This window comes from Panthera uncia, chromosome E3 (genome assembly GCF_023721935.1).
Source record: "Panthera uncia isolate 11264 chromosome E3, Puncia_PCG_1.0, whole genome shotgun sequence".
Taxonomy (NCBI): domain Eukaryota; kingdom Metazoa; phylum Chordata; class Mammalia; order Carnivora; family Felidae; genus Panthera; species Panthera uncia.
In genome coordinates, this window is record NC_064815.1 from 32,521,106 (window position 1) to 32,541,231 (window position 20,126).

Here is a 20,126-nt window from a genome sequence, read left to right on the forward strand (position 1 = left end):
TTTAACGTTTATTTTTGAGACAAAGAGAGACAGAGCATGAATGGGGGAGGGGCAGAGAGAGAGACACAGAATCGGAAGCAGGCTCCAGGCTCTGAGCCATCAGCCCAGAGCCCAACACGGGGCTCGAACTCACGGACCGCGAGATCGTGACCTGAGCTGAAGTCGGACGCTCAACCGACTGAGCCACCCAGGCGCCCCAAGAAGTCTCTTATTTAAACCTTAACCTTTCAGGAACGCAACTTTGAAATGAGTGACACCGATGTTGCCATATTACATGCGAGCAACCTGAGGCTGACGAGAATAAAGTAGCTTTTCCGACATCTCGTGAGGAGAGCCAACATTTCTGAGTTGTTGAAATCTTCCTGATTTCCAGAGCCACAGGCCGCATCCCCCTCAAGCCTTCTAAAAGAAGAGATTACGGATGGACCGGAATTTCCTGATTAAGATTGTTGAGGGGGTAGGGGCGACTGGGTGGCTCAGTCGGTTGAGCATCTGACTCTTGGTTTCGGCTCAGGTCATGATCCCAGGGTTTGGGATCGAGCCCAGGTTTGGGCTCTGTGCTGAGTACGGAGCCTGCCTAAGATTCTCTCTCCCTCTCTCTCTCTGTATCTCTCTCTCTCTCTTCCTCCCTCCTCCTCTCCCTTGCTCTCACGTGCACATGCACTTGCTCTCTCAAAAAAAGAAACAAGAATGTTAAGGAGAAACTGGGGGTTTTATGGCATTGGGTGACGCCACAGGGGCTATTATGAGGGTGATCTCTGGTACCAGATGGTCTGGGTTCAAATCCCGGCTCTTCTGTGGACTAGCTCTGCGATCTTGGCGTGTCAGACTCTTCTGCCTTAGTTGCTGGGGCATGGAGACCATCATACTACTATTTCGTAGATTTCGTGTGAGGGGTAGGTGAGTTGGTGAGTTTCCAATAAAAGGCACTTAGAAAGGTGCTCAGCACATAGTAGGTAGACGTTCAATAAACGCTAGTTTGGTTAGTGTGCTTGGTATTTAGCGCTGTTGGCCAAATATTTCTGGCTTTCGGTCCTCCGGGCACTTGGGGGTGTCCGCCCTCTGGCTCTTCCTGGTTGGGGGAAGCGCGTCACACTTTTGGCCAGGGAGTTGCGAATGGAGGGCTGCGGGACGTTTCAGTGCTTGTGCTGGATCCTGCCGAGCTCTTTCTCTTTGTCGCGATGGCAGAACTTCCAGATGGTGGCCGCTCCATTGTCTGGGTTTCCAAGGGACTGTGGCGAGCGTGGCCGCCTTGTTATTTCAGGTGTCTGAGGGTTCAGATTGTTTCTGCAGCAGGATACAGCCTATCCTGACAAACAGGTCAATTATTATTAACGGTCAAGTCCGTAGTCCTCAAAGCGTTTCACTAACTTCTTCAAAAGGCCCCGAGCAGGATGAGGAAGTCCTTGCATTTTGGTGGGACAGCTGATAACAGCCCCTTTCTGCACGTCCACCTGCAACGTGACGTCCCGACTCCACCGTTCCAGTTGTCAGTGTGTGCCTACAGCCCTCGTTTTCCTACATGGAAAGCGATTGATGTGACTCGAACAACAGATGAACAATGTTAATTGGATCCTTGCCATTAACCACAAGGTTTTAAAAGTCAGAAATTCTGGTCTGCTGTTTGCTGCTTCCCGAATGAAACAGAAATCGTATAAGGATTAGTCTTCTTTGGTGAGGATCTAAAGAAGTTACAGGCAGACAAGTTTCAGTGCACGTTTCCAGGAACTTCCTAACCGTTCGAGATATCTGGCAATAGAGCCCACAACCTGTAAGGACCGAGTTCCTTTTTCTGGAGGCATTCGGAACTGGGCACGTCAGAACCCACCGCTCACTCCCCTTTCCTCTCACAACACCTATGTTTCCAGCCCTATCACCTGCTTCACTCTGTGATGTGAGAATCCTGTTGTATCCTTGGTCCCCCCCCCCCCCCAAATGCAGTACCTAGAAAATGCTCAGGCAATGTTTGCAGGAATCAAATAATCTTTCAACCTAGAACCGTGGCCTTCCACCTGGGCTGCGTGTTAGAATCACTTGGGGAGCTTAAAAAAAAAATCCCAAGTCTAGGCCACACCCCAGATGAATTAAATCAGAACTTCTGGGGGCGGGCTCCAGACACAGTGTATCTGAACTCTCCCCAGATGATTAGAAAGTGCAGCAGAGATCCAGAACTGCTGAACTAGAGGCTGTGTGGCCCTGTGTCAAGGGTGTTAAAATAATACATTTAACATTATCACTCTTGAATAGTGTCTGTTTATACACTTCTATTAGGGTTTTACAGTTTGGAGAGTCCAGTGAACTTTCAAACCTTTAATAAAGATTTTATAATCTAGTGAGGGACAGAGATACCTGCCGAGTAATACCAGGACATCAGCAGTGTGTGTGGGTGTAGGCGCACGCCCCAGTGAGTGTGTGTTTGGGGACTGGATAGACGCAGAGTCAGGGAAAAGTGCTGAGCCCATCATTCGATGCAACAAGCCATGAAAGGAAGCCCTGGTGGCGGTGGCGGAAGGAAATAGCATCAGATGGGGGTCTGTGCATCACAGGATCCTGCAGTGTCGTCCCCCCCCCCCCCCCCCCCCCCCTGACTTGGAAAAGCCCATCTGGAGAAAGGGATAGCACTTGCTAGGTTACAGTGGGGGGGGGGGATGCGGGGAGAGCCTCTCTGACTGTGTCAGCTCTCTGGGATGTCCTTGGGTGCGGTGATCTGTAACTGAGGCAGGGTCCAGCTGTAGCAAGGAAAACCAGCTACCTGGGGAGGACTGGGACCTTTCTTAGGACCCCGACGGGGAGGGGGAGGGGGGTCGGTCTGGGCTCTAGATCGCTATAATCAGCCCCCAGGGGGCGTTGGTGGGCATCAGAATCCGGAGGTCCAAGATTCTGACTTTGGAAACGAGGCCCTCCCTCATGGAGCCCTTCCTGGCGCCCCAGCTTCCTCTTCTGCCATTTCTGCAGCCACACTTTTAGCTCCAGGAGGACCACAGCGTCTGCAGCTGCCTGATGCCTCAGAACCTTCGCGCCTGCTGGAGGCCGCTCCTTCTGCTGAACTCCTCATCCCCAGCATCAGCTCAGGCAGGCTCTGCCCCACCCAGGGGTCCCTTCATCTGTTCCGGTGCCCCCACAGCCTCACTTTGGAACAGCCAGGACACTTGCTCTGGTGTCCTGTGGTCCTCCAGATCGGGGGAGACACCGAATGCATCCTCCTATCTCCGGGTCCCGGCACTGGACGGCCAGGGGGAGTGGGTGAGTGAGCTGGTAGGGCGAGTGAGAGTGGGTGGGCAAGGGGGTGGACGAGTGGGTGAACAAGCGAGGGGGCGGGGGGAGGAGTGGGTGAGTGGAGGAATGAACGAATGAATGAGTGGGGGATGGGTGCGTGTGAAAAGCTGAGTGACTGAGCGAGGGGGTGAATGAGTGAGTGGGGAGTGGTGCGTAAGTGAGGAGCAGAGTGAATGAGCAAGCCGGCGGGCGGGAGGGTGAGTGAGTCCTTGCGGACGGGCGGAAGGGAACGAGTGAGAGGGCGGGCGGGTGAACGAGTGAATGAGCGAGCGGAGGGGAGTGGGAGCTAAGGGAAGGGCTAGAGGCGGCGGGGGGAGCGAGGGACCAGCCGGGAGGGGTGCGGGGGCGCGGGGCGGGGAGAGGCCCACGCGGAAGTGCCGAGTGAGCGGCCGAGGGGTGAGCGTGACGGCAAGCGGCCGAGCAAGCGGCTAAGCCAGTGGGCGAGCTGGGCTGGCACCGAGCCTGCTGGGGGGAGCGGGAGCGCGGGCGGGAGCGCGGGCCAATCCTCCGGGTGGCCGCGTGGCCGGGGCGTGGCGGGGCGTGGCGAGTCCGGGCAAGGGGCGTGGCAGGTCCGGGTGGGCGTGGCGAGGCCGGACAAGGGGCGTGGCAGGCCCGGAGCGGGCGCCGCGAGGCCAGGCAAGGGGCGGGGCGGGGCCGGGCGTGGGCGGGGCGTGCCGGGGTGGGCGCGGCCAGGCGGGCGGGAGGGCGCGGAGGAAGTCACGTGGCGCGCGCTCACATGACTGGCGGCGTGATGGACCGGCTGCCGGGGGAGGCAGGCGCGGCGCCAGTCGCGGCGGCAGCTGAGGCGGAGGCTGAGGAGGAGGCGGACCCGCCGGCGGCAGGTACGGCTCGCGGTCCCCCGGGCTCCGGCGCGCGGTCCCGGGCCCGCGTCCCCCGTGACCCCGCGACCCTCGGCTCCCTGGGTGTCCGCGGCGCCCCGCGTGCCGCTGCCACGCCGAGGAGCGCGCTGTGGCGCCGCGGGCCGGGGGACCCGAGCACCTGCTCAGGTTTGTCCCGGCCTCGCTCTTCTGCTCGCGCCTCCCGGTGCAGGGCCCCCTCGGGGACGGACGTCCCCCGCCCCCCGCGGTGCCGCCCCGCCCGGCCGCGTGGGGCGCAGCCCAGGACTTTGCGGGGCTCCGACGAGAAATTGGGAGTTCTCCCCAGCAATCCGGACAGACTTCGCCGGGAGTGCTTCCGAGCTAGTGGATGAGCGTGAACACGGAAAGGCGTGCGCCAGGCTTGGCTTTTCTAGCATGCTCCCTGTTGAAAAGTTCCTTCCTCTAGTCCTAGTCCTCTAACTGCAGAACCCACGTAGGGGGATGTTGGTAGGAGTTACTACCTCTTCTTGGTGCGGGCCGGGGGGGGGGGGCACGAGGTTGAGGGACTCCTCCTGGCGGTCTGGCGAGGTGTCTCCAGGGGGCTGTGCTCACCCTAAGTTCTGGGGGGCTACGAGAGGGCTCATTCATTAGGGAGAAACAGGAAGGGGGCGTCAGGGAAGCTGCTGGGGCGTGGGCGTTGGACTCGACTGACTAACTGATAGGAAAGATCCTGGGTGAGTCTACGTCTGCACTGAAGTCCCCCACCCCCAAAGTTGGTCTTTAGATTTTTCATTTCATTTGGAGCTGGGTAAGAGGACGCATGTGATGGCTCTTGCTGTTGGTTAGAACATTGTGTCCTCGAGGTCTCGCGTTGGCGCCCAGCGTGGGCAGTCCCTCTCACCTATACCGGGGCCGTCGCCTGGCCCCTTTGGCTGGGTCACATTTGGAAATGGGAGGCTGTTTCCCCTCGGATTATAAAGCAGTTCATAGTTGCTGGATGTGGTGGTGGTGGTGGCTCAGGGGTCTCTCTGCAGGTACAGGTAACTGCAGGAGGTGTTTGAGGAGGACTCCACTTATGGCTGGCTGCCAGTCACGGATGGCACCAGCTCTCCAAGACTGCCTTTCCTGCAACTTGGTCTGGAATTTCCATGGTAGCTGGCCTCCTTTGGGGTCGTGGCGATTTTATTAGGCCCGCTCATGGTATCCACAGTGTAGCCAGTATCTCTGTGTTTACAGAGGGCTTTCTATAGCCGGCTGAGTCTCAAATTCAGGGTTCACGGATTGCTGGGATGTAACCTGTCATTTCATCCCATTTAAAATCTTTTGACCATCCCGTGAGGCAGGTGACGTGGTAGAACAAACCTTTTTTTTACACTGGGATAAAGAAAACCCAGAGGCAAGTGACTTGCTTGAAGTGGGCAGTGTTAAGGAGGCACGGTCAAGGTGGGAATGGTGGTTGGGTGGGCTGGAGTCAGAAAACCTAAGCCTTTGAGACTGAATCTTGTCCGTCGACCATAAATGTGAATCTCACATTGATTTTGATTTGTTGAAGGGTTTGTGTTTATGGATACAGAATGAATTTTCTCTGGTGTCCCGTCTACACAGGCAGAGCCCACGCGTAATCGTGGGGACTGTGAGGTCTAGGACTTTGTGGTGCTTTTGAGATTGTGAGCAGAAATTGTGTTCACTTTTTCAGCATTAAGAGTCTTATATTGTGGTTCTTTGACGTTTAAGCTGTGAACGGTAACTCTCTAAACATTTAACTTTCAATTAAGCAGTGTATGGATAAACACATTTTCTTTAAAAAAAAATGTAGAACATTATTAACTAGGTGGAAATCTCACCTCGATTGCCATCACCCTCTCTTTACCAGAGGTGACAGTTGTTATCAGTTCGGGATGGATTCTCTCCGTTCTATTTTTATATTTTATACATTCACATTCCCAGGAAACATCCCGCCTTGTGCCTATGCGCCCGTGTTTCCCCAAGATCGTGTATTAGTTTTCTGCCGCTGCTCTAACAATTTACCGCAAACATGGTGGCTTCAACAGCACAGATGTATCATCTCCCAGATCTGGAGGTCAGCAGTCCAAAATCGGTTTCCCTGGGCTAAAACCAGGTGTGGGCAGGGCTGCGTGCCTTCTGGAGGCCCTGGGGAAAATCCATTCTCTGGCCTTTCTAGCTTGCAGACGCCTCCCACATTCCTTGGCCGATGGTCCCCTTTCTCCAGCAGCCATGAGCACGTCTTTCACACGCTGTCATTTCTCTGGTTCTCCTTTTTTTGTTTCCTTCTTTCCCTTTGAAGGACCCCTGGACTACATTGGGCCCACCTGGGTAGTCCACAGCCCGTGCCCTATTTTAAGGTCAGCGGCTTGGCGACCTGAATTCCATCTGCTACCTTAGTTTCCCTTCTCTGTGGAAACAACAGATTCAGCTTCCAGGGGTTAGGTCGTGGACGCCTTCGGGTGGGAGGGGCGTTATCCTGCCTTCCGTGAGTAGATGCTGTAGGAGTGGAATTGCCAGGTCACAGGGTTTGCACCTCTTTTGTTTTAACGGGTAGTGACGCATTGTCCTCTGTGGTGCCTATCACCCGTTTAGTCAGCATCGTGCTTTATTAAGAACATCGTTTCCTCAGGGGCGCCTGGGTGGCTCAGTTAAGCGTCCAACTTCGGCTCAGGTCACGATCTCAGGGTTTGTGGGATCGAGCCCTGTGTCGGGCTCTGTGCTGACAGCTTGGGGCCTGGAGCCTGCTTGGGATTCTGTGTCTCCCCCTCTCTCTGCCCCTCCCCCACTCTGTGTGCGTGTGTCTCTCTCTCTCTCTCTCTCAAAAATAAACATTAAAAAAAATAAAAACCACACCCTTTTCTCATAACCTCATCAACACTAAATACCATTTTTTAAACTCTTCAGATTTACAAAAATTAAGAATGTGTCTCATATCTGTTTGGACTTCCATTTTCTCCAGTGTTAGTGGAGTTTAGTTTCTTGTCATGTTTTCATTTTGTGTGGCCTCTCTGAACTCACTGTTCATATCTTTTGCCCATTTTGTTAGGAGTGTATCTTTTTTCATGTTGAATTGTAGAATTTCTTTTTTCATTTTAAACATAGGCCGTTTGTGGCTTGTACAGTAAAATTATAACTAGCAAAATGTCTGATTGGAACATTCTACTCTCTGTGCGGGATGAGCGTTTATTTCAGGGCCTCTTTTGAGGCTATAAAGCTCAGCAACTGTGACGTAGAATAAGAATGGCAACGGATGAATGTGATAGATGCTTGATTGTGCAATTTGATTTTTTGAGGTTGCATCATACCCTGATAAAAATATACACGCATGACCACTGTGTATCGTAGGCCCACTTTCCTGCAGTCCGATGGACCTAAACTTGGTCTTTAGCCCAAGGGAGAATCGGCTTCAGTTCTGTTAGAGTGGCTCAGTGGATGGCATTCCAGACATTCCATTTGGTTAGGAAGCTCCCAGCCACTTGTCTCCTGGTTTTCTCTGGGGTCATGCCTGAGCTCTGCTCATCATTGGAGCTCCTGTGCACCGGCCCCCACCTTCTCTGCGTGCCTGGGCCCTTTCCTTGCTCTCTCTGCCCCAGCCACCGCCCCTCGCCTGCTGCTTTCTGGGTGTACATTGGTCAGAATTCAGTGAGCTGTCACTTAAGATGTATGCATGTGGGTTAAATTATATCTCAAAGTGCTGACTACATTCAGAAAAAAAAAAACAACAAAAAACAACCCTTCCCGTCCACCCTGCTCCCCTTCATTACACGCATTTTGATTGTAAACTCCCGCCAGGCAGAAACTATTATTTTTCTTTACATACCAGTATGTAGAATAAGATCTGCTATGTAGAAAAGGCTTAGATGTTTAAATAGAATTACGTTTTCATCGTACGTTTTTTAAGGATAGTGTCACATTTTAACTTGGTAACAGTGGTAGCTGTGGAAATATGATTTAAGTTTGCTTCCTTGGTCTTTCAACTCTGTCATACAGACGTACCCAATTTGCAAGGTAAAATGTGTCAATTTGAAGAAAGAGGAACTAACTGAATCACTATTATGTAGAACGGATTTTGCCAGAATTTGTGGTTAGCAAGAAAGTGATGTGTTCCGGGTGGGGGAATTCTGTTTTGGTATTATTTTTTCCTTCCTAAGAAAAAGACATCACAAACAGAGATGTTTTGCCCACGCTGCTTGCTGGGGGGAGCCTGGAGCGGTGAGTGTCGGGACAGGGGCTCCGCGAGGCCTGTCTGGGAACAGGTATGGACTGGCCAGACTTGTGACTAGGTACTGTCTCTTCGAAGTCCATTTTCATGACCTCCCGAGGATCTTTTAGAAACGATCCGTGCTGGTAAAGTTTGTTTGCCAGAAGTCTTACGAACGAGTTGTAATCAACCCAGTGAAATGGCATTGTTGTGTGAGAATTTGCGCTTCGAGGAGGAGGATGTTGTACAGGAATGTAACTGCGAGTACAAACGTTTTATAAACGGAGAAATCAGCCACAGTTCCACCATTTCAGTGCAACCACTGCATTTTAGCACACGCTTGACTGTGGAACGACACAAGTGTGAACTACGTGCATCCACTTGTACGCGGGTTTTTTTTTTGATCAGTGTGGTGCGGTACGGTAAGCGTATTTTGTGTTATGATTTTCCTAACATTTTTTTTTCTCTCGCTGATTTTATTGGAAGGTTATGGTATAGAACACACACACAAAATATGTATTAATTGATCTTTTATTACTGGTAGGGCTTCCAGTCAACATCTGGCTGTTAGCGGTTAAGTTCTTGGGGAGTCAAAAGTTCTACATTGATTTTCTACTTTGCAGGGGGTAGGGTTGGCGCCCCTAACCCCCATGTTGCTTGAGGGTCAGCTGTTACTTCCTTTTTCCCGCACATATGCTTTTTACGTCTTCCTAGTGCATTTACGCTTTACGGCCTAGCCTCTCCACTCAACATTTTTCTACACTGTTGAAAATAGTCCTCATAATTCTCTACTTAATGCCGGCATGGTACCGCGTCAAGCTCTCGATTCGTGCTTCTGCAGTGCTAACGTCATACGATTTGTGTTAAAGATCCTCTTGCCACGTGTTTTTCAGAAAACGATTCTTTAAATCGAACCAATGTTAACCTTGCCCTCCTGCTTGCACTTGGTCTCTCCCGCTCTGCCCGTTCCCACCTCAGAGGTGATCTCTGTTATCAGACTTTCCTGTTGGATTAGGGTTTCAGTAACCTCGGTTATTGGGCTTTGAGAACGGGGGGGATGCCCTTGGGTGACCTGTTCAGGGATCTTTGCAGATGTGAGACCTGAGTCCCTCCACCCTCCCCTGAGGATGTCCAGAGAGGCCTGAGAAAACGTACACTGGTGACTCCAGTTTCAGTCAAGTTAAAAAACAGGCAGAATTAGACTCTTGTGTGGGGATGCTGCCGCAGGTTACAAAACTATCAATGAGAGGCAAGGAAGATATCGTGAAAAGTAGGTGGTGGTCGCCTCTGTTAGGAGAAAAGGGGTTTGACCTAAAATGCTTACTGGACAAGGTGGGCTTCTTAATTTTCGACCTGGATGTGTGTTTGAGATATAATTTTGTTAAACTGTCCATAGACATTACAGCCCTTTCTCTGTGCATGTTATCTGTTTCACTGTAGAAAATGTGGAGGGAAAACCCAAGATGCCAAGATGTCAAGGGCACCTGCTAACGATCTGCAGTTTGCCAGGCAGAGGTGGGCGCAAGGGGTCTTGTTTTAAAACAGTTTTGTAGGCATTCTGACCTCCCTTGTTTTCTACTCTCTTGTTAACATTGGAAGTAGATTTATGGTGAAATACGTGTTTCATCGTATCCTTGTCCACTCCTAATGGACAACCTTGCAGTGAATCGGCAGGACGGTCTCCTGGCTGCCGCTGTTTCTGGTGTCTGTGTCTGAATACAGTTGGCGCTGGTGAGCCCAGCTGTTTCGGTGGCCCCGGGGGCCAGCAGGACCCAGACCTGACGGCCACTGGCAGGTGTTGTGGCAGGAGGGATGTCTGGGGACCTCACCTGCTGTTAACAGTATCTCCATGATGGAGACGGCAAAGGCCATCTTCTGTAAAGAGGGTCAGGTGATAGTCGTGACTTTGCACTGTTAATTGCCTTTGGGACCGTAATTGCACCTCCCAGCTCCTGAGAAATGCCACTCACTGCTGGGTTTTTGCATTTTCAGCTCTTCAGAGTGTGGGGAAAGTGTGTGTGTGCAGTTCTGTATCTCAGGGTGTCTCGTGTACCACCGTTCTTCTTAGGGTGGACAGTGAAGTCGGGAGGCTCCTCGGAGTACCTGTAGAAGGTCAGTTGTTTTCTTTTTTTATTTTAATGTTTATTTTTGAGAGAGAGTGTGTGTATGTGTGAGAGAGCGAGCTTGCGCACAAGTGGGGGAGGGGCAGAGAGAGGGGAGACACAGCGTCTGAAGCGGGCTCCAGGCTCCCGAGCCGTCAGCACAGAGCCCGACGTGGGGCTCGAACTCATCAACCGTGAGATCATGACCTGAGCTGAAGTCGGACGCTCAACTGGCTGAGCCACCCCGGCGCCCCGCCTGCAGAAGTTGAGAGGTGAGCTGGCTTGTGTGGCAGTGGGCGTGTTTCCTGAGATGGACTGTGTTATGAGTGGAAAGTGTCCCATCTTTTGCCTCCTCCTGGCAGACCTCCACAAAGGGCATTCTTGGCGACCAGAGGATGCGTTGCATTGATGACAAAGCCTGGCAGAGCGCTTCCTGTAGGAGGTGCCTTCCTCCTCACGGACATCCTGCAAAGTCAGTAGTCTATGAACCCCACTTTACAGATGGGGAAACTGAGGCGGCAGCAGTCCCATCGCTCACCCATGAGCGGAGAGTGGGATTCACAGCCCGGCAAGCGTGGGGCTCCCGTTCGGAAGCGGCAGACGTAACCTCTTGGCTACCGTCTACGCAGGCCACCTTCCATGCGCTTCCCTTAAGTTCGCTTTGCCAGCCGTTCCCAGACCTCGAACTTTCCCTCTTCTGAAGGTTTTACATACGGCGAGATGTTTCCGGGTGGCTGTCCTGAAAATCGCCACCGCAGACCACTGTGAGATGTTAGCCTCTCTCTTTTCAGAAAGGGGGTGCACTTGACACGGCACGATGGGCCGAACAGAGAGCCTGGCAGTCCGGAAAGTGTGTGCGCTACAGTCGTTGGAGGCAGAACGGTCTCACTTGCGTGGTTTGCGCGCGGGTCTCAGCTCTGCCCCGCGTCTGCCAGAGCCATCCGGTTCAGTCTGGGGAGCCGCGGGTCGACTGGAGCATAGGTTTCCTGGAGAGAGAATGTGACAGCACCCGGAAACACATTTTGCCAAGCACAGGCCGAGTTCCCTCGTCTAATGAAGGTGTTGGGATTATCCTGGCTGACCCATTCGCAGTCTTTGGGTTGCAGACACCAGAGGACGGTCCAGCCTTCTCTGCATGGGAGATGAGACCTCCAGATTCGGCGCAACTTGGCTGTGGAGGCAAGACTGACTACGTGTTTCTCTTACTGTGACATTTTTCACGGTCCCTAATTTGTCCATGCCAATTTCCGGGGCGTTCCTGTCCCTGGCTGATTAATGGCATTCCGGGTCCTCTACCCTGCAGGCCGCTGGGTGGCCTTGTCTTATTTTTTGTGATTCCTTCCGTAGACCGATGGGGGTTTGTCTAAATGGATTTAATTGTATCTCACTTGGTTTCCGATGCCAGTGACTGCTTGGAATTTTATTAGTGGGGCCTAATTTGGCTGTGAATGCAGGCTCTCTATGTAGCCTTGACTGAGATCGAGCACACTCGGTCCTGCTATAGATATTTTGGAATATTTTCACTTTCACGGCAACAGATTCTAGAAAACCTGAGTCACTTTCACACTGAACCAGTCAGACCCAGGGTGAGGGTTTAAACAAAGAACGATCTCCCAACAGGTTGAATTTGGTTGCAGAGAGAGATCATGATTCTTTTTGGAATTGGACTCCTTTTTTGTAAGTTATTCCAAGATTCCCCAAATTACTATTAGCTAAAATAGTACTGCTTTTGAACTCTGGAAAAAAATCACTGGGCCTCCCCACAGATAAACATTCTGAAAGTGAGAGACGGAAGAGGTTTTTTGAGGAATACACCCAACTTGACCGGGGCCCTTTCAGGAGCATGTTTGGAAAGATTCGTGGAGAAGCAGAGATCTGGTGGCCCCCGTGCTGGTTCCTCTCGCTCCAGTTTGACACAGGAAATCATCTGATAGGTGACTGTTTTTGGCCCTCAGCTTCAGTTTTGTGATGTCTTCAGGAGACAGACCCATGATTTTTTCCCCCCCTCTGTGGTTTGCCCTCTTGCATTGCCCTCGGAAAGGAGTAGCCACTCATAGGTTGCAAACATCTCGTTTGTGTGCAAGTGGTTCACTCGTGTCTTTGAGCTCCCAGGGACAACCCGTGATCTGTTCGGGTCTTGACCAGAGCAAGATGCCGTCGTTGTGGCGTGCGACCCGTGCTTGAGGCAGTGAGAACGCCGGGCTTCCGGTTCATTTGATCTGTGATCTGGAAGTTTGTGTCTGGCGTCTGGCCTGCCGGTCCTTTGGAGAAGAAAAGCTTGGGCACCAGGCACTGTGGTGGATGCTTTGACATATTTCCTTTAACACAAACTTCTTGCAGCTGAACAGTGTTGAAGATGGTACCGTTCCCATCTTAGAGATGAGAAAACTGAGTGCAGCGGGGTGAGCTGTCTGTTCGCGGTCACAGAGGAGTCAGGGATTTGTGTGGACACCATCTGACCTCTGGCCCCAGGCATGGGGTGTGCCTGTCCTGGCTCCTCTCCCCATGAGTCAGGGAGGGAATACAGGATTGGGTGTCGTCACATAACCTGTACAGGTTCAGGCCCCACTGCTTAGCTGCTTGCCAGCACCGTGACCTTGGGCAGGCTGTGCTGCTAGATCCTTGCTTTCACGTTTGGTAAGTGGGACCACGGTGCCTACTTGAAGGGTTGTCTAGGACTAAAGAGAGATGATGTAGAGGTTCCACGAGTCCCCCACGCAAAGAGGTTTCGTTGGGAAGGGGCCTTGCCGGAATGGTGGTCGGCAACGCACACAGCTGTCCAGATGGCCAGGTCCATCCCTGCCTTTGAATTCATGGGTAGAGTGAGGGGTGAGAGACACCCTTCCTAAGGGCAGCTTCGGTTGTTCTCAGCATTCAGTGGCTGCTTCCAGTTCTGACGTGCAGCTTCGTAGCCACAGGGATGACCCGGACCCCAGGGGCCGCTGGCAGTTTCCGTGGCAACGACACCAGCTAGGCTTTTTTGCTTGTGCCAGGAACAGCCAGAGCGTTTCTCACGTAGATGATCTTCCCCCTTCTCGGTAGAAGTCTTCGCTCAAGGTCGCAGGCCGGCTGTGCCCCGGGCCCATTGCTGGCACGGGAAAGTCGTTTGCACAAGAACTGGGGAGAAGACAGGGAATTCGTAAAACATTTTTAACAGCCTTATTGAGCTCTAATCCACACACCACATAATTCTCCCATTTGAAGGACACAATTAACAGAATTGTGCAGCCATCGACGTAACTTTAGAGCGTTCTCCTCTCCCCTGAAAGAAAGCCTACACCCACTGGTGGTCAGGTTCATGCTTCAGTCCCCTTTCCTCCTGGCCTGGGCAACTATTACTCTCTGTAGATGTGCCTCTTCTGGAATTTCATACAGATCGAACCGTGTATTCTGCGTCCTTCTGCGTCTGGCTGCTTTCGTTTTGCATCGCGTCGAGGATTATCCGTGCTGTAGCACATACACTGTTGCTTTTAACGGCCGAGTAGTATTCCGTTGTATTAAGACTCTGTATTTTACTTACCCCTTCATCACTTGGTGGACATTGGGCTGTTTCCACGTTTTGGCCATTATGAACAATGCCGCTGTGAGTTCACGCACAAGATTTTGTGTGGACGTGCTTGTCATTTCTCTTGGGTGATATACCTGGCAGTGGAATTTAACCTTCTGAGGAGTTGCTGGACTGTTTTCCTGTAAGTACAAGGGCTCCAGTTTCTCTGTGTCCTCACCAACACTTGTTATTGCCTGTATTTTTTTTAATTTTTAAAAAAGTTTTATTTATTTTGAGAGAGAGCGCATGAGTGGCAATGGGGCGGAGAGAGAGGGAGAGAGAGAATCCCAAGCAGTCTCTGCACTGCCCGCATAGAGCCTGACGCAGGGCTCGAACTCATGAACCGTGAGATCGCCACCTGAGCCGAAACCAAGAGTCAGACGCTTAACCGACTGAGCCGCCCAGGCCCTGTGCTTGTCTTTTCGACTGTAGCCTTCCGTGTGGGTATGAAATGGAATCTCATTGTGGCTGTGCATCTTTTCATGTGCTCATTGGCTTTTCGTATATCTTTTGGTGAGAAATGTTTATTCAAATCTTTTGCCCACTTTTATTAAAAAAAATTTTTTTTTTAATGTTTATTTTTGAGAGAGAGAGAGAGCATGAGCAGGGCAGGGGTAGACAGAGAGGGAGACACAGAATCCAAAGCAGGCTCCAGGCTCTGAGCTGTCAGCACAGAGTCGGATGCGGGGCTCAAACTCACAACCACGAGATCATGACCCGAGCTGAAGTTGGATGCTTAACCAGCTGAGCCACCCAGGGGCCCCTCTTTGCCAATTTCTTAAAAAAATGCTTATTTTTGAGAGGGGGGGCAGGGGAGAGGCAGAGAGAGAGGGAAAGGGAGGATCCCAAGCAGGCTTCTCTCACTGTCAGTGCGGAGCCTGATGTGGGGTTCGATCTCACAATCTGAGATCGTGATCTGAGCTGAAATCAAGAGTCAGACACTTAACGGAGCCAGCAGGCGCCTATCCTTTGCTCATTTTTAATTTTAATTTTATTATTTTAAAAAATTTTAACGTTTATTTATATTTGGGAGAGCGAGCATGCAGGCTTGAGAGGGGGAGGGGCAGAGAGAGGGAGACACAGAATCGGAAGCAGGCTCCAGGCTCCGAGCTGTCAGCACAGAGCCCGACGCGGGGCTTGAACTCACAAACTGCGAGATCATGACCTGAGCCGAAGTCGGACGCTTACCGACTGAGCCACCCAGGAGCCCCACTTTGCCTGTTTTTAAAATTAGGTAATTTGTCTTTTTTTTTTTTAATTTGTATTTTCAGCATTTCTTTGTATATTTTGGACACAAGCCCCTAATCAGATCCATGATTCATCCGTTATTTTCTGCCATTCTGTGGGCTGTCTTGTCGATGTCTCGATGACGTCTTGCAGCACGACGGTCTTTAATTTTGATGAAGTCCCGTTGACCTATTCTGTTTTTCTGTTGTCTGTATTTTTGGTGTCATGACTCATGACTTTGTCTAACCCAGGGCCACAAAGATATGTTTTTGTATTTTCTGCCAAGTGTTTTGGAGTTTTAGCGCTTTTAACGTGGACCTTTAGTTACCGTGTGTGGTGTGAGGGAGGGCATCTGGCGCATTCTTTGGCCCTTGGAAACCAGTTGTGCATGTGCTGTGTGCCATCCCCGTGCCGGGCAGCGTCGGGGAGCCAGAGCTCCCTGAACCGGGCTGGGGTGAATGTTCTGGTGTGTGAGAAGCCCACGGACGAGACACTGAGGCAGGTCAGCGAGGAGGCGGAAGTTGGAGAGTAGCGAGGCTCGCTAGACTCGCGCTCGCACAGGGCTTAGCAAACACTTCACTGTTGCAGTAGTGTTTGAACTGAGATTTGGAGAGGATTCAGCTCAGAAATTCTCAGTGGAGACGTTCCAGAGGACTTGGAGGGACCTGGAGAGGTGGTTTATTTTTACTTTGTTTCAAGGTAAAAACACTCAAACTGTTGCAGGAAGAGGAAAGCCTTTCTTTGTTGTGCTGGTTGACGAGCCAGATGGCGCGTTATGGCTTTAGTCGGGGTTTTGCCTTACGTTCTTTTGGGGAAAAGTAGATATAGCTGTGAATTGGCCGAGGGGCTTTGGTGGAGGTGGGGAGCTGCCCCTGTTCAGGGCTCGCCCGGGGCGGCGGCATCGTTGAGAGCCTCCTCTGTGTTACCGGCTTTTGCCTCTCGCTGTGGCTCACCGGGGCACGGTTCCTGTCACCGGCAAGACCTTACTGCGATCTGTTGGTGTGGAATGGGCAAGAGGTTGTCACCCCGCCTGGGAAAGCATAGCAGGCCTTGGTGACTCTCTGTGGCTTTCCTGTCTGTGTGACTTTGGCGCCTTCCATGCAGTCAGCAAATGGTTTTACTGAGCACCTACTATGTGCTGGGGGCTCTTCTCGACTGTTGGGATCCTAAGCGTGGACAGAATAAGGAAGCCTCTTGTCCCGGAATTGACGGTCTTACAGTGGGTGGTGGACACTCTTCGGACATAATGAGCCAGTGACCCATGTTAGCATGCGGTGAGAAAGTGGTGTTTGAGCCACAGTTCAAAGGAGGTGAAGGAGTTGGTCTGCGGATAGTTGCGGAAAGGGCGTCCCCAGTACGAGGGCCCTGGAGCAGTGCCCAGGTTCTCACCGGCGGGTGCCTGCTGTGGCTGAAGAGAGGCGAGTGAAGGGGGCAGCAGGACATGCGTCTCCTGGCTGAGAAAGGAGAAAAGAACATTTTGGGGGCAGTGGTGGATTTGAGGAAACCGCATTACGATCCCTTCCCCTCGGCGATTGCTGTTCTAATCGCAGGCGGGAAGGTCAAATTTTAGTTTTCTCTTTTTTAATGCCACTATGGTACATCTTTATTTATTTTTTGGTACATCTTTTAGATTACCAAGATCACTGCAGTAACGCTCCAAAGAGGGTTTCTGAAGAAAGTCTTACTCAACATGTGTCTGTGTACAAAAGCCATCCAGGGAAGTGTCCATTAGCAGGAAATAATGTGGCAATTCTCTAGGAATTGATGCTAAGGATAGAGTAAAAAAACCCACAGCAGCATGTTTTGTGAATAGGGCTGTTCTTCACGCTGTTGACAATAGCAGGAAACATCTCATGGGAGAAGGGCTACGTGACGTTTAGTTGCATACCTGAGATGTGATGCAATCGTTACAGGTAATAGTACGTTTTTAGGAATATAGAACGGTTGTAAAGTAAATGGAAAAAATTCAAGATGAAGTTTTGACTTCGCGGCCACTGTGTTAGACACAGACCCTATCAAGTGGTGAGGGGGACACAGGGAAAACACTGGGTGGGGGGCACTGCGTGAGGCAGCTGGGCCTCCTGCTGATGGCAGTGTGACGTGGGTCAGTCATTTTGGAAAACGGGAAATATTTGCTAAGCCGGACGTAAGAAATCCCAGGATCCAGGAACTTTAAGGAGCATACCCAACAGAAATGAGGGGTATGTGTCCACCAAAGGACGTGTGCTAAGTGTTCATAGCAGCACCGTGTGTAATAGGAAAACCCTGGGAACTACCCAGGTGTCCCGCAGCACGATCAATAGGTCGATCGTGGCCCGATCACGCAGCGGGGTCTGTAGCAATGACAGCTGCGTGCGGTGACATGTATGGGCCTTGCACGTCGTGCTGAGTGGAAGGAGTCAGAAACGGGGGAACTTACGGATTGATTCCGTGTATATGGCATAACCACAGACAGAAATAATGTGTGGGTTAGAAGGTGGCTGGCACCCTTGGCGGGGGAGTGGCCGAAAGGGAGCGGGCGTGTGTCCCGTTTCTTTACGTGGGTGCTGCCCCGATATAGCTATGCCGGTTCATTGACTTGAACAGATTTGATAGGTACACTCTTCTGTACTCGTGCTCTGTTCCAGTAAAACCAGAAAAAAATAATTGTGTCTGTTGTATACGACAAAATACAATACTTGCATGCACTTTACAGACACTTACGGACACGTGGAAAGCACAGAGACCTGCCTGGAATGGATATCCTTCAACTCTAGGACAGTGGTCACCTTCAAATAGGAAAGGGGGCCAGGGTGGGTGTGCATCTGTGACGTGTGTTTTGTATTTAAATTTTTTTTCAGAAAAAATATGACACAATGTTATGAAATCTCCATGGTAGATACACAGAATATAATATTTTCTGTACTTTTACGTCTGTTTGAAATGTTTCACGACGAAAACAAACGTAAGTGCATTTAAATGTATGTGGGAACACAGATTGAAGGGAAAACCATGTTCATGGTGATTATGTTACGTGAATGGCTAAGGTTTTTGCGTTTACAGAAAATTTGAAAGAAACGTCACGTACACACATGGAAACACACTTTGTATTTCAGAAACTGCCTGTGTGTCTGTTGATCCCTGTGCACGCGGAGGGCACGTGCAAAGTGAACACGGATGTGTACAGATGGTAGGGGTGGGGGGCTTTCTGTATTTAAAAGCCTGGGCGGCTCAGTTGGTTGAGTGTCTGACTCTTGGTTTCGGCTCAGGTCGTGATCTCACGATTTGTGAGTTCAAGCCCCGTCTCGGGCTCTGTGCTGACGGCTCAGAGCCTGCTTCGGATTCTCTCTCTCTGTCTCTCTCTCTGCCCCTCTCTCCTGTGCTGGCTCTTTCCCTCCCTCGAAATAAATAAACGTTTCAAATAAGATAGCGTAATGGCACGTGAAATGTTCTTGAAAGAAAACTGCGTCTGAAGGGTAGCGAAACCGAGGCTGTGACAGCCTCTGTGTGTTCGGGCTCGAGTTAGGGCTCGTTCTTGAAGGACTGTGTGCTGCACACGCGGGTGTCCCTGGTGTTCCCTGGCCACCGGCCGCCGAGCTCTCTGTCGTGAGGCCGTGGCCACCATGAGGACCCGGACACTGTCGCTTCTGTTTCCTGAGAACAGCCGAATTTCAGAAGAACACAGTAGCTTAGGGCAGTTTTTGAGGGTGAGCCTGAGGAGGAGTGTCGCTGCTGAAAATCGAGGACTCCTGCTGGGTCCGTTCCCTGTAACTTTGGAGGAAGAGCTGTCACCTGGAACGCTGCTGTCGCTGCTGTCTCTGATGAGTGAGCAGAACAAGGTGGCAGCACATACGAACCCCTGGTCTGTGTCCGGTCTGGGCCGTGGGTCTAGGCGAGGCCCTGAGGTCCTTCTTCCGCTCGTCCTACGACAGCGGTTCTCAAACTGGGGCCTCTGGACGCTTGTTGGAAACTTAGGTTCTCAGGCCCTACCCTAGACTCTGGGGGTTCAACCCAGCAATCCCAGTGTGTTTCTTTCTTTCTTTTTTAAATTTTTTTGTAAATGTTTATTTTTGCAGACAGCGAGAGAGAGAGAGCATGAGTGGGGGAGGGGCAGAGAGAGAGGGAGACACAGAATGGGAAGCAGGCTCCAGGCTCCGAGCTGTCAGCGCAGAACCTGATGTGGGGCTCGAACTCACAAACCGTGAGCTGAAGTCACGTGCTCAACCGAGTCACCCAGCCACCCCCGAGTGTGTTTCTTTAATTGTACAACATACGTGGCATAAAATGTTAACCATTTTCAGGTGTGCAGTTCTGTGGCATTAAGAACATTTACGTTATTGCGCAGCCATCCCCACTGTCCCTCTCCAGAACTTTCTCATCTTCCCAAATTGAACCCCATTCAGTACTGACCTCCCTCCCCCTCCCCCAGCTCCTGATACCATCACGTACTTTCTGTCCCCGTCAGTCTGATGACCCGGGGACCTCGTGGGAGTGGGTCCCAGTGTGTGTCCTCCTGTGTCCGTGAGTGTGACGACCCCAGGACCTTGTGGAAGTGGGTCCCAGTGCGCGTCCTCCCGTGTCCGTGAGTCTGACGACCCGGGACCTCGTGGGAGTGGGTCCCAGTGCGTGTCTTCCTGTGTCCATGAGTCTGACGACAACCCCGGGACCTCGTGGGAGTAGGTCCCAGTGCATGTCCTCCCGTGTCCGTGAGTCTGACGACGACCCCGGGACCTCATGGGAGTGGGTCCCAGTGCGTGTCCTCCCGTGTCCGTGAGTCTGACGACGACCCCGGGACCTCATGGGAGTGGGTCCCAGTGCGTGTCCTCCCGTGTTCGTGAGTCTGACAACCCGGGACCTCGTGGGAGTGGGTCCCAGTGCGTGTCTTCCTGTGTCCATGAGTCTGACGACAACCCCGGGACCTCATGGGAGTGGGTCCCAGTGCGCGTCCTCCCGTGTCCGTGAGTCTGACG

At 51.8% G+C, this 20,126-nt stretch overlaps 1 protein-coding gene across 3 annotated transcripts in view; it reads left to right on the top strand.

Moving 5' to 3' along the window:
* Positions 1 to 3,993: 3,993 nt before the first annotated feature.
* SNX8 (sorting nexin 8) overlaps positions 3,994 to 20,126 on the top strand; it is a 39,265-nt gene continuing 23,132 nt past the window's right edge. For all 3 annotated transcript variants that reach the window (XM_049638989.1, XM_049638990.1, XM_049638991.1), the window contains exon 1: positions 3,994 to 4,118. In XM_049638989.1, coding sequence (XP_049494946.1) covers positions 4,013 to 4,118 — 106 coding nt within the window. In that variant the 5' untranslated portion in view covers positions 3,994 to 4,012. The remainder of the gene's footprint in view (positions 4,119 to 20,126) is intronic.